At 40.7% G+C, this 14348-nt stretch overlaps 1 protein-coding gene and 1 pseudogene across 40 annotated transcripts in view; both read right to left on the bottom strand.

The window, feature by feature from the left end:
• UBAP2 (ubiquitin associated protein 2) overlaps positions 1–14348 on the bottom strand; it is a 160179-nt gene that overhangs the window by 121393 nt on the left and 24438 nt on the right. For 28 of the 40 annotated variants that reach the window (XR_013534911.1, XR_013534907.1, XM_078370745.1 and 25 more), the window contains one exon: positions 5185–5324. The exons of 7 other annotated variants lie outside the window; for them this stretch is intronic. Coding sequence is in view for 16 of the 33 variants with exons in the window: in XM_035307986.3 (XP_035163877.1) it covers positions 5185–5324 (140 nt within the window). In the remaining 17 variants the exon portion in view is untranslated. Of the gene's footprint in view, positions 1–765; positions 804–5184; positions 5326–14348 lie in introns of those variants that run through there. 5 more of the 40 variants (XR_013534872.1, XR_013534905.1, XR_013534880.1 and 2 more) reach the window with 2 other exon arrangements.
• LOC118148357 (U7 small nuclear RNA) lies at positions 6698–6764 on the bottom strand (annotated as a pseudogene).

Below are 14348 nucleotides of genomic sequence, written 5' to 3' on the forward strand. Positions count from 1 at the left end.
TTTCAAACAGAACCTACTTCATGCAGAAATGTCAGAGTACAAGATAAACGAAAGTTAGGAAGTGTGGCTGAAATCTCTCTGGAAAAAGTATTTAAAAAGTAATAGAGGAGTGGGGAAATCAGGAACAAATACTGGCTCTGAAGGCAGAATATTTAAACTTCAACAATGCCTGAGAATAGCCAGTACTTTGTAAATATGCACAATTTAAAAACCAAAGAAACACTTACTGACCTTGTTTTTTTTAACAAAAAAGCACTTGATGAGTGAAAGAATCTCACTGAATATTTCAAGCAGAATAGTGACTAACAATAGCATTTTGCTACAGAGGACAGTCTGAAGCTTATGTTTCTACATTATCATTCTAATACTGTTTCACTCATACATTTCTAACTATAATGTCACTATTCATTGGCATATGTAAGGTAAATACCAATGACTGATTTATTCAGACTTAGCTTTTCCAGCTTAAGTATTATATGACAAAAATACTCTGTATTTCTCTTCAGTAGTATCTTTTTTATCCTCAAAGGGCACAGAGATTACTTTTGAAAGCACAGCCAATATACCTAATACCCATTTAACAGTACCAGTACAATAACACTAGTGCTAGCATATTTATGAAAATAAATTTCAATGAGAACTTTAATTTTTACCTTTATAATAAAATACCCTACCTGAGTCAAGAAAAAATTTTTCTCTGATAAACAATTCAACAAATATTTGATAAACAAAGCACCAAACATAAGAGTATAATAGGGAAGTTACCAGGCTGAGCTCTAGGAAGTGTCAAGAGGTCGGTACAGCTTGGGAAAAAAGAGGAAAAATCAGGATCAACTGGTAATTCTTAAGTTAAACAAGGTCAGTGCACCCTCCCCTGCAATAAACATTAGTGACATACACCAGGTCACATCTCAAGTTGAAAAATATCTTGCCAAGAAAAGTAGCATCACTACAGCTCTTCCTCTGGATATCTTATGCATTCGCATGGCTTATAACGACCTAAGCTGCTTTCACAGTGGAAAACATGAATTTTTCAAATGAATCCAAATTTTTTTTTATTAGATCTGTCACCCAGAAAAAATATGGAAATAATAAAATAGAATTACTTATGCCCACCACCAAAGATAAACATTATTAACAGTCGACTAGCCTGTTCTCATTAACGTTCAACAGTTTTGCTTTACTTTTACATATTTTTTCAGCTGATCAGAACCCATACCTTTACTAAGACACTGAATATCATAATTTTCAACTACTTTTATAATCACTTCATAATTGTGGAATATTCACATAATTTGGTGAAATATTCACAGAAATTCACAGGAGAGTTGACATCTAAATACAACGTATGTTCTACAATCTAAATAGCTGAGCTCAGTGGCTCATGTTTGTAATCCCAGCACTTCAGGAGGTCAAGGCAGGCAGATCACCTAAGCTCAGGAGTTCGAGACCAGCCTCGCCAGCATGGTGAAACCGTTTCTACTAGAAATACAAAATTAGCCAGGCGTGGTAGCATATGCCTGTAATCTCAGCTACTTGGAACGCTGAGGCAGAAGAATTGCTTGAACACAGGAGGCAGAGTTGCAATGAGCTGAGATCGCACTACTGCACTCCATCCTGGGTAATAGAGCAAGACTGTCTCAAAAAAAAAAAAAAAAAAGATCTTACGAGGACTACTGAAAAAATATAAATATGGTCTGTAGATTTTCTAATTTTTTATAATTGTTGTGTAATTATGTAAAAGATAATTGTTTTTGTTTTGTTTTGTTTTGTTTTAAAAGAAAACCTGGCAGGATGCAATGGCTCATGGCTGTAATCCCAACACTTTGGGAGGCTGAGGCGGGCGGGTCACGAGGCCAGGAGTTCGAAACGAGCCTGGCCAATACATTGAAACCCTGTCCTACTAAAAATACAAAAATTAGCCAGGCATGGTGGCGCACGCCTGTAGTCCCAGCTACTCGGGAGGCTGAGACAGGACAATCGCTTGAACCGCGGAGGCAGAGGCGGAGGCTATGGTGAGCCGAAATTGCACCACTGCACTCCAGCCTGGGCAATAGAGCAAGATTCCGTCTCAAAAAAATAAATAAAATTAAAAAACCACACATTGAAGTACAGAGGAGTAAAGAAGCACCTTATTCACAACTACTTGTCAAATGTCTGGGGATAAACTACATGAAAAGGGAGAGAACAGGATACAGGAAATGTGATATAAATGTTTAACATCTGAGGAATCTGGAAGAAAGGCATTCAGTAATTATTCATACTCCTATTTAAACTTTTCTGCAAGTTGCACAATGTTGTTGTTTTTTTAAAAAAAATTGAGGTTTAACAAAAGAAAAAAAAAATTGAGGTTCACGGTCAGGTGAGGTGGCTTACGCCTATAATCCTGACAGTTTGGAAGACTGAAGTGGGCAGATCACTTGAGGTCAGGAATTTGACAATTCTGACCAATTCCTGACCTCAAGCGACCTGCCCACCTCAGCCTTCTAACCTGGCCAACATGGTAAAAACCCCTCTCTACAAAAATACAAAAATTAGCCAGGTGTGGTGGCGCACACCCATATTCCCAGCTACTCAGGAGGCTGAGGCAGGAGAATTCCTTGAACACAGAAGGCGGAGGTTGCAGTGAGCCAAGAGCAAGCCACTGCACTCCAGCCTGGACAACAGAGTCAGACTCCATCTCAAAAAAAAAAAAAAAAATGAGGTTGAAAGAGATTTAAGTTACTCATCTAATTAGTAAGTGCTATATAGACCCAGGATGAAAATCCTGGTTTATACACACTCAAAAGAACTCTCTTTCATCATGCAACCTGAATAAGATTATCTCAGAACACCTCTAACATTGGACATTTAAAATTGAATAATTAACATGTTACCAGCAGGAAATGGTGGCTCACGCCTGTAATCCTAGCACTTTTGGAGGCTGAGGTGGGCAGATCACCTGAGGTCGGGAGCTTGAGACCAACCTGACCAACATGGAGAAACCGTGTCTCTACTAAAAATACAAAAACCAGCCAGGCATGGTGGTGCATGCCTGTAATCCCAGCTATTCGGGAGGGGCAGGAGAATTGCTTGAACTCAGGAGGTGGAGGCTGTGGTGAGCTGAGAACATGCCACTGCACTCCAGCCTAGGCAACAAGAGCAAAACTTCATTTAAAAAAACAAAACAACAACAACAACAAAAAGACCATTCATTAAGCAAACTTTTTCTAAGTAAATTCAACTATAAAAGGAGGACCTAGCCTAAAAATTCCAAATTTCTCCATCAGTGGACTGGATCAGTTTGTGAATAAATGCCTATCGGAGTAAGTGTATTTCGGATCAAGCATTGAATAGCAGAGATATCTGTCTGTTAATATCAGCAAAATACTGCACTGGCTTTATATTGAAAAATGTAACACAACAGTTAAGTCTCCTCACTATGTCCCTTAACATCAACAGGGCACTTGGGTATAAACGAGTGATTATAAGAAGCACTTTTAATTAACTATCAAAGTATAGTCACATCAAAAAAAATAAAAATTAAAAAAACAACAACAACAAAGTATAGTCACATCAATCTGTAATTAAGATAAACTGGATATAGTTTACTTACTTGCATATTACCTCTGAAAAAGGGTTTGCCAATCTAGTCAATAATATGTATATAATGCTTAATTTTGAACCAGGTACTTAGCTTTTTTAGCATTTGACTTATCTCACTTCACTCAAAACAATAATATAACCAAACTAAAGAGGGGGCAGTATTTAACATTAAAAAATTTATTCAAATGGATTTTTTTTTTTTTTTTTGAGACAGAGACTAGCTCTGTGGCCCAGGCTGGAATGCAGTGGCGCGATCTTGGCTAACTACAACCTCTACCGCCCAACTTCAAGCAATTCTCCCTGCCTCAGCCTCCCGAGTAGCTGTAATTACAGGCACCTGCCACCATACCTGGCTAACTTTTTCATTTTTATTTTTTAGTAGAGACAGAATTTCACCATGTTGGCTTGGCTGGTCTCGAACTCCTGACCTCATGTAATCTGTCCCTTGGCCTACCAAAGTGCTAGAATTACAGACGTGACCCACCGCACCTGGCCTCAAATGGATCTATATCATTAAAAGCCATTCCAAGATTCAAGCACTCTTCCTTCTGCTTGAAAGAAAAGGCGGGTTTTGGGGTTTTTTGAGCCAAGGTCTCACTCTGTCACCCAGGCTGGGGTATAGTAGCACCATCATAAGCGATCCTCCCACCTCAGCCTCCCAAATAGCTGGAACTACAAATGGCAGCCACCATGCCTAGCTAATTTCTAAGTTTTCTATAGAGACAAGGTCTCACTATGTTGCCCAGGCTTCTCTTAACTCCTGAGCTCAAGCAATCCTCTTCTCTCAGCCTCTCAATGCATGAGCCACTATGCTCAGCAAGAGCAGCTTTTAAAAATCTGTTGTAATTCAGATATTTTACTACTTCAGACCATTAGTTCTCCATCTACCTTGGATTTTCGTGTATCATTCTAAGGATATGATTAATACAAGGGAAAAGAGAGAGACGAGATGATGATGAAGTAGTGGGGAAGGAGGAGGAAGGGAAGCAGAGGAAGGCAAGGGGAGTAGGAGGAGAAGGTGACAGTGGCAGCCTAGTGGCTAAGAGGTACCTGGAAAAGGTTAGGACTAAATAGTCGTCATGAAACAACATCCAACTGTACCTGTATCAAGTACAATGCCTCTTTCCTTACTATTCTTCATTACCTACTTTTTATTTATTTATTTTTAGGAAGGAGTCTTGCTCTGTCTCCCAGGCTGAAGTGCAGTGGCATCGCCTTGGAACACTGCAACCTCTACCTCCCGGGTTCCAACTATCCTCCTGCCTTAGACCCTGAGTAACTGGGATTACAGGTGCATGCCACCACACCCGTCTAATTTTTGTATTTTCTTAGTAGAGTCAGGGTTTCACAATGTTGGCCAGGCTGGTCTCAAACTCCTGACCTCAAGTGATTCAAACTCCTGACCTCAAGTGATCCGCCAGCCTCGGCCTCCCAAAGTGCTGGGATTACAGGCATGAGCCACCACACTGGCCATTACCTGCTTTTAAAACACAGGGTCCAAAATCCCGAATTTTCCAACAAAGAAAACATTAAATCATAAGATCTACCTTAATATTCTTAATTCTAAACAAGTCAAACAAGAGTTCCACAAAAACTTACCTGTACCACTTGTCTCTGTGGTTGCATTAACTGTGCTGCTGAAATCTGTGGTTTTTCCCGAGCACCTCGACAATGGTCACTGCTCATTGAAGTCATCATATACAGTATATACAAAATAACGTATGTACAAAATAGAAAATCTGCAAAAAAGTAGGCATAGTAAGCAAAACAATCACAGTAAAAGACAAGTGTGTACTTCAGAAAAAACAAGGACACTTACAATAAAAAATAAAAGCTCTCTGGAATACAAATTCTCAAGAAGCAGTCCTTGAGGATTTTACATTTTGCTGGTATCTGTTAAATCAATTTGACTAATGCAATCTAAAAGTCCATGGTAAGCCAGGCACGTTGGCTCATGCCTGTGATCCCAGCACTTTGGGAGGCTGAGGCGGGCAGATCACGAGGTCAGATGATCAAGACCATCCTGGCTAACACGGCACAACCCCGTCTCTACTAAAAATACAAAAAAAAAATTAGTGGGGTGTGGTGGCATGAGCCTGTAGTCCCAGCTACTCAGGACGCTGAGGCAGGAGAATTGTTTGAACCTGGGAGGCGGAGGTTGCAGTGAGCCGAGATCACGCCACTGCACCCTGGGTGACAGAGCAAGACTGTCTCTAAAATAAAATAAAATAAAAATTTTAAAAGTCTATGGTTTATGATCTTAGCAATTCTAAACAAAAATCTCAAGTACCATCTGTTTGAACAAGCAACCATTTTATCACTATACGTAGTTACTGTACATGTAATGCTATCTGCCTCATACTAATTGCAGTTGGTATTTGAACCCCAAAACAACATTGCATACAGCCAAGATTGTACCTGCCAATAACCCAATTTATAATGTGTCAAGAGACAAGCTATGCCTAAAAGCAAAATTCACCTGTAAATAATAAATGTCAGGCCAGGCACAGTGGCTCACCCCTGTAATCCCAGCACTTTGGGAGGCCTTGAAGCTGGCATCATGAGGTCAGGAGATCAAGACCAGCCTGGCTAACATGGGGAAACCCCATCTTTACTAAAAATACAAAAAATTAGCCAGATGTGTTGGCATGCTCCTGTGATCCCAGCTGCTCAGTAGGCTAAGGCAGGAGAATTGCTTGAACCAGGGAGGCAGAGATTGCAGCATGCCGACATTGTGCCATTGTACTCTAGCCTGGGTGACAGAGCAAGACTGTCTCAAAAAAATAAATAAAATCTTTTTTTTAAATTGTAGCACATAATAATTTTCTTTGATTTGTTGAACAAATATTTATTGACTAGCAATCAAGTGTCAAGCACACAATTAAGTATGTCATCAAAACATAATTCTAAGCTGGGCACAGTGGCATGCACCTACAGTCCCAGCTATTTTAAGACTGACGTGGGAAAACTGCTTGGGCTCAACAGTTTGAGCCTACAAAACATTGCAAGACTGACTCCACCTCAATTTAAAAAAAAAATATTATAACAATAAGATTCCTACTCCTTACCCTTTAGGGGTAAAGATTATAATTTCTTTTTTTTTGACAGAAGAAGGGGATTTTTTTTTCAGTAAAGAATAGGAAACCTGCTAGCCAAATTCTAAAAGAGCTATAACAGTGTAATTGTTTTTTTTATTTTAAAAACACAAAGTATTAGCTAGGATATACAAAAACTATAACCCTTGATGGGAATATAAAATGGTGCAGCCACCATGAAAAGTATGGCAGTTCCTTAAAAATATCAAAAACATTATTACCATATGATCCAGTAATTCTACTTCTGGGTAGGCACCAAAAACACTTCAAAGCAGGGTCTCCAAGAGATACTTGTATTTCCATGTTCAAAGTGCCATTATTCATAATAGCCAAAAAGTGGAAGATTCCTAAGTGTCCATCAATGAATGAATGGATAAGCAAAATGTGACATATACACACAATGGAATATTTTTCAGCCTTAAGAAGGGAAGAGATTCTAACACATGCTACCACATGGATGCACCTCAAAGGCATTATGCTAAGTGAAATAAACCAGTCAAAAAAGGACAAATAAGGACGGGGCACAGTGGCTCACACCTCTAATCCCAGCACTGTGGAGGCTGAGGCAGGCAGATCCTTACCTGAGGCAGGCAGGTAAGGTGTTCAAGACCAGCCTAGCCAACATGGTGAAACCCTGTCTCTACTAAAAATATAAAAATTAGCCAAGCACGGTGGCACGCACCTGTAATCCCAGCTACTCAGGAACCTAAAGCAGGAGAACTACTTGAACCCAGGAGGCAGATGCTGCAGTGAGCCAAGGTAGCGCCACTGCACTCCAGCCTGGGCGACAGAGTGAGACTCCCCATCCAGTGGGGAGGTGGGGACGCAAGGGACAAATACTCTATGACTCTACTTATACAAGTTACTTAGAATGGTCAAATTCATAGAAACAAGCAGAATGGTAGGTACCAGGGGCTGGGGGTAGGGGAAGAATGGGGAGTTACTGTGTCATGGGTATGGAGTTTGTTTGGGAGGATAAAAAAGTTCAGAAGATGGATGGCAGTGATGGTTGTACAACAATAATTTTGCTATTTGTAAATGTACTTAATGCCACAGAACTATATACTTAATAATGATTACAATGATAAACTTTTTGTTATGTACATTTTACCCCCCCACCCACCCCACCCCGACACACAGAAAAACATGTAACAATGCCTTAAAAGTTAAATTTCCAAAATGGAATTCTCCGCACAGGAAATACACCCATCAATCAGAAACAAACTGTTTTCCCATATGCAAACAATTCCTCTCTCAGGAAACTCCTAGAGCCAAAAACAAAAATAAATGTGCAATCCAATCAAGAAGCTATGCACAATTGACACTATCAACTGCCTACAGAAATCCATTCACAACATACTATTTCTCCCTTGCCGTCCTCTTGTAAAAAGGACACAAAGCTTAATACTCAATTTCTTAGCCTCTCTTCTGGCTTGGGATGGCCACAGGTCACACTTCTAGAAATTCATCTGAATGTTCACAGCACTTTTATTCAAATCCCCAATATTAGAAATAACCGAAACGTACTTCAACAGCTGGACAGATAAAATGCAGCACACCCATACAATGGAATATTACTCAGCAATAAAAAGGTATCAGCTACTGATGAAGACAACAACATGGATGAATCCCAAATGTATTATGCTATGTGAAAAAAGCCAGACTCAAAATCTGCATTATGTATGATTCCATTTTTATGGCATTCTGGAAAAGACAAAACTATAGAGATGAAAAATAGGTTAAGTGGTTGCGAGGGGCCAGGAGGTAACAAAGGAATCCAAAGAGAAAGAATTTTCCCAAAAGATGATGAAAAGTTCAAGATTAAAGGAGGCCTACAGAACAACCAACTGACACAGGTTAAGGGAGGGGTACCAAACAAAAGTCTCCAAGAAAAAGCTGAAGATGATGTGTTCAACCACCCAAAAAGTTAATTGGTCAGGCTCGGTGGGTCACGCCTGTAACCCCAGCAATTTGGGAGGCCAAGGTGGACAGATCACCTGAGGGCAGGAGTTCAAGACCAGCCTGATCAATATGGTGAAACTCCGTCTCTACTAAAAATATAAAAATTAGCTGGGAGTAATGGCATATGCCTGTAATCCTAACTATTGTGGAGGCTGAGACACAAGAATCACTTGAGTCCAGCAGGCAAAGGTTTCAGTAAGCCAAGATCATACCACTGCACTCCAGCCTGGGTGACAGAGCAACACTGTCTTGAAAAGAAAAAAAAAAAATTAAAAAGGAAAAAAAAGACTAGGTTGGAATGCAGTGGTGCGATCTTGGCTCACTGCAACATCCACCTCCCAGGCTTAAGTGATCCTCCCACCTCAGCCTCTCAAGCAGCTGGGACTACAAGTGTGCCATTACCATGTCCAGCTAATCTTTGTATTTTTCTTTTTTTTTTTTTTTAGAAAGACAGGGTTTCACCATGTTGCCCAGCCTGGTCACAAACTCCTGAGTTTAAGCAATCCACCCAAAGTGCTGAGATTACAGGCGTGAGCCACTGCACCGGGCCTATCCGTTTTACAGTACTTTTACAATTTATATTTTAGCTAATCTATTCTCTATTTCTTCTTCTATTTTTAGACGGAGTTTCGCTCTTATTGACAAGGCTGGAGTGCAATGACACACCTCAACCTCCACCTCCCGGGTTCAAGCGATTCTCCTACCTTAGCCTCCTAAGTAACTGGGATTACAGGCATGGGCCACCACACCCAGCTCATTTTGTATTTTTAGTGCAAACAGGGTTTCTCCATGTTGGGCATGTTGGTCAGGCTGGTCTTAAACTCCCAATCTCAGGATATCCGCCCACCTCAGCCTCCCAACGTGCTGAGGTTGACATACTGTGCCAGCCTCTGTATTTCTTCTTTATCTGATTTGCTTTCCTAACCTTAATATTATAAACAATACCAGAAACTCATTTTGTTCTCTTCACTCAGTAGTTGCCAATATAAGACATATTTGATAAATCAGTTGAATCGACATGCTTAAGAAGCTGGTAGGCCAGGCACGGTGGCTCACTCCTACAACCAGCATTTTGGGAGCCCAAGGCAGGAGGATCATTTGAGGGCTGGAATTTGAGACCAACCTGGGTGATACAAGAAGATTCCATCTCTTTTTTTAATTGTTTAATATATAAATTTTTTAATGAAATAAAAGGAACTGGTAACTTTTAGAAATTAAGACTGACTGGCTGGCCAGGCATGGTGGTTCATGCCTATAATCTCAGCACTGAGGCTGAAGCAAGAGGATCACAAGGTCAGGAGTTCAAGACCAGCCTGGCCAAGATGGTGAAACCCTGTCTCTACTAAAAGTACAAAAATTATCCGGGCGCAGTGGCAGGTGCCTGTAATCCCAGCTATTCCGGGGGCTGAGGCAGGAGGATCACTTGAAGGGGGTTGGGGCCAGGAGTTGCAATGAGCCAAGACTGCGCCACCTCACTCCAGCCTCGGCAACAGAGTGAGACTCCATCTCAAAAAAAAAAAAAGACTGAATAGCCAGGCAAGAGAGCTCATACCTGAAATCCAAACACTTTGGGAAGCCGAGGCACATGGGACTGCTTGAGCCCAGGAGTTCAAGACCTGCACGGGCAACATGGCAAGACCCCATCTGTACAAAAATACAAAAATTAGCCAGGCATGGCAGCATGCATCCGTAATCCCAGCTACTCTTGGCTGAGATGGGAGGATAGCTTTAGCACAGGAGATTGTGGCTGCAGTGAGCTGTGCTCACACCACTGCACTCCAGCCTGGGTGACAGAGCAAGACCCTGTCTCAAAAAAACTAAAATATTTAAAAACAACAACAGTAACACTGGCTGGGCACAGTGGCTCATGCCTGTAATCCTAGCACTTTGGGAGGCTGAGGTGGGGGATCACAAGGTCAGCAGCTCAAGACCAGCCTGGCCAATATGGTAAAACCGTCTCTACTAAAAATACAAAAATTAGCCAGGCGTGGTGGCAGGCTCCTGTAATCCCAACTACTCAGAGGGCTGAGACAGGAGAATTGCTTGAACTTGGGAGGTGGAGGTTGCAGTGGGCTGAGATTATCCCACTGCCTGGGCAACAGAGGAAGGCTTCATCTCAAAAAAAAAAAACAAAAAAAAAACCCACACACCTAAGAGTTAAACACACATATTCTTTAGTCTAGGCCCACACTGGGTCAGGATCATCAATTAGTATTACTGGCTTCCACCTCCACATCTGTCCCACTGTAAGGTCTTCACTACAATAACACACATGGAGCTATCATCTCCTATGATAATAATGTAGAATCAATTATTATTATTATTATTATTATTTTGGAGACAGAGTCTCACTCCGTACCCAGGCTGGAATGCAATGAATGGTACAATCTCAGCTCACTGCAACCTCCACCTCCCAGATCCAAGTGATTCTCCTGCCTCAGCCACCCGAGTAGCTGAGACTACAGGCACGCGCCACCATGCCCAAGTAATTTTTTGTATTTTTAGTAGAGATGGGGTTTCACCATGTTGGCCAGGCTGGTCTCAAACTCCCAATCTCAGGTGATCCACCAGCTTCGGCCTCCCAAACTGCTGGGATTACAAGAGTGAGCCACCATGCTGATTCAGAGCCAATGATTTTAATAATACATGGCATTCTGTTTTCTAGAACAGTCAGTTATAGACACCCCAAAACAAGCATTCCTATGACATGCAACGATATTCCACTATTTGTAAATCTTACACATTTCAGGTTAATAAAATGACATTATAACATTTACACATATTTTGGATCTGTGCATCATAAAATTAAAATAAAGGACACTAACCATAAGTCATACTAATCCAGGCACCAAAGAAAATTGTGTCCCTGAAACCTATTCTAGCTAGAGAAAATCTGACAAGCATTTTTCTGTGTTAGCTGCAATAATATTAACTTATTTTTTCAATAGCTTTATTAACTGGATTGCTAAATAAAGGCCAAAGACATACTATTGTACTGCCTTTTACATTATAACAACCACCAATTAACGAGAATTTCTCACTGCCTCAATACACTGGTTTAAAACTTTTTACTGTATTTGACTCTGCCTCTCCACTCAGTATGAATACACATTTTATATCTCTTTTTAGTTTAACAACTGGTTTGGGTTAATCATTTTGGTTGTATTATAGAGAACAGGGTTAATTATTTTGCCATGATTCCGTTTATTTTTAGGGCGCTCTCTCAGGTATGAATAAATGCACATAAATACATTGTTTTAAAACTGTGATGAATTTATACAAATATAAGCCATATTTGTATCTGAGAAAGGATCCATTTGATTATTTTTAAAATCACCTTCAGGCCAGGCGTGGTGGCTCATGCCTGTGATCCCAACACTTTGGGAGGCTGCGGCAGGCAGATCACCCAAGGTTGGCAGATTGCCTGAGGTCAGGAATTCAAAACTAGCCTGGCCAACATGGTGAAAGCCCACCTCTACTAAAAATTCAAAAATTAGCCTGGCACGGTGGTGTACCTCAGTAGTTCCAAATACTTGGAATGCTGAGGCGGGAGAAGTGCTTGAACCTGCAAGGAGATGGTTGCAATGAGCCAAGATCCCGCCACTGCATGCCAGCCTGGGCAACGGAGCAAGACTCCATCTAAAAAAAATAAATATATAAATAAATCACCTTCAGCACTAATACTCTAATTCCATCTTAACTATCTAAAGTAAAGCATCCAAGCTGGGCACAATGGTATGTACCTGTATAGTCACAGCTACTGAGAAGGATGAGGCAGGAAGATCACTTGAACCCACCGTTCAAGTCCAGGCTAGGCAACACAGCAAGACCCTATCTTTTTTTTTCTTTTCTTTATTTTCAAGACAGAGTCTCACTCTGTTGCCGGGGGGCTGGAGTGCAGTGCCATGATTTAGGCCCAACAACCTTCACCTCCCAGGTTCAAGTGATTTTCCTGCCTCAGCCACCCAAGTAGCTGGGACTACAGGCGTGCGTCACCACTCCCAGCTAATTTTTTTGTATTTTTAGTAGAGATGGTATTTCACCATGTTGGCCAGGCTGGTCTTGAACTCTTGACCTCAAGTGATCCACAGGCCTCAGCCTCCAAAGTGCTGGGATTACAGGCATGAGCCATCATGCCCTGCCCCCTATCTCTTTAAATAAACATATTTTAAGAAAAGAGGCCGGGTGTGGTGGCTCACACCTGTAATCGCAGCACTTTGGGAGGCCAAAAGAAAAAAAATAAATAAAATAGAATTAAGCACATAATCAAAAGCTGACTGGTTTAGTGATGTTCCTACAGTAAAACCTTTTTAAGAAGTCAGTAGTTTACTCATAGATTTCCAGTTCTGTTGACTGGTATATCTGATCTTTTTCCTATTTATTCTTCAGTGACACCATTTATGAAAATAATCGGCCAGGTGTGGTGGCTCATGCCTGTAATCCCAGCACTTTGGGAGGCCAAGGCGGGCAGATCATGAGGTCAGGAGCTCGAGACCAGCCTGGCCAACATGGTGAAACCCTAAAAATACAAAAATTAACTGGGAGTGGTGGTGGGCACCTGTAATCCCAGCTACTCAGGAGGCTGAGGCAGGAGAATGGTTTGAAACCCAGGGGTGGAAGTTGCAATGAGCCAAGATCCTGCCACTGCACTTCCAGCCTGGGCAACAGGGTGAGACTCCACATAAAAAAAAAAAAAAAAAAGAAAAAAGAAAATGAAAAACAAAATACTCTAGGTGAAATAACAAAATGACTTTCTCCTTAAAGGAGTGCCACCTGGTGACGAAAATCAGCATGTACGAAAGGAATATACTTAACCCATGTTCAATGGACATAAATTTTTGGATTTACAGAAAAATGACTTTTAATCTTTATAGCCTCCCTATTATAACCAAACAATTTGGTATATGTACATGAATTTTCACTTCTCAAAGAAGAAAACTGTAACTCCTTATTATAACAAAAACCACTAAAATGTTACTGGTCCATGTTCACAGTAACAACATTAAGACTGTATCGCCTTCCAATCATCAATTCTTAATATAAAATATTCCATAATGACTATAGAATTAGGCTATAAATAATGGCCCCGGGTGCATGGCTAAACCAGAGTAATTGCTTTGTGAAATATGAAAACTACAGGGCTTACTTTAAATATTGTTTAGAAATAATTTTTAATTAAGGCCTACTGCTCTGGGTTATATATTCATAAACTGTTACTATAAAGACCTCTAGCTTAAAAATAGCAAATACATTCTTCGAAAAATAAAAATAATGATAAGGGTCTCAGGACATGCAAGAATGCATGCTTAAATACATTCAGATTAGCTTGTCTTCTGTCAATTGTGCCTCTCCACACTATCACTGAAATGTCACAATAGCTAAATTCCTATTCATAAAAAATGTCTTAATATTGAAGGTGCCCGGCAAAAAAATTTCCAGAGATGAAACAGGTTTTGCAGAGCAAGCACAGCGGATGGGGGGATGTGATTGAAATCTTCTGGAAAAACAGGGCTCAGAAAATATAACTTTTAATAGGATGCATGATTCAACAGACAAATCTTCTTATATTAATTTTACATTAAACTTCTGATAAGGCCAGGAGTGGTGGCTCATGCTTGTAATCCCAGCACTTTGGGAGGCTGAGGTGGGTGGATCACTTGAGGTCAGGAGTCCAAGACCAGCCTGGCCAACATGGTGAAACCCTGT

This window comes from Callithrix jacchus, chromosome 1 (assembly GCF_049354715.1).
Source record: "Callithrix jacchus isolate 240 chromosome 1, calJac240_pri, whole genome shotgun sequence".
NCBI lineage: Eukaryota > Metazoa > Chordata > Mammalia > Primates > Cebidae > Callithrix > Callithrix jacchus.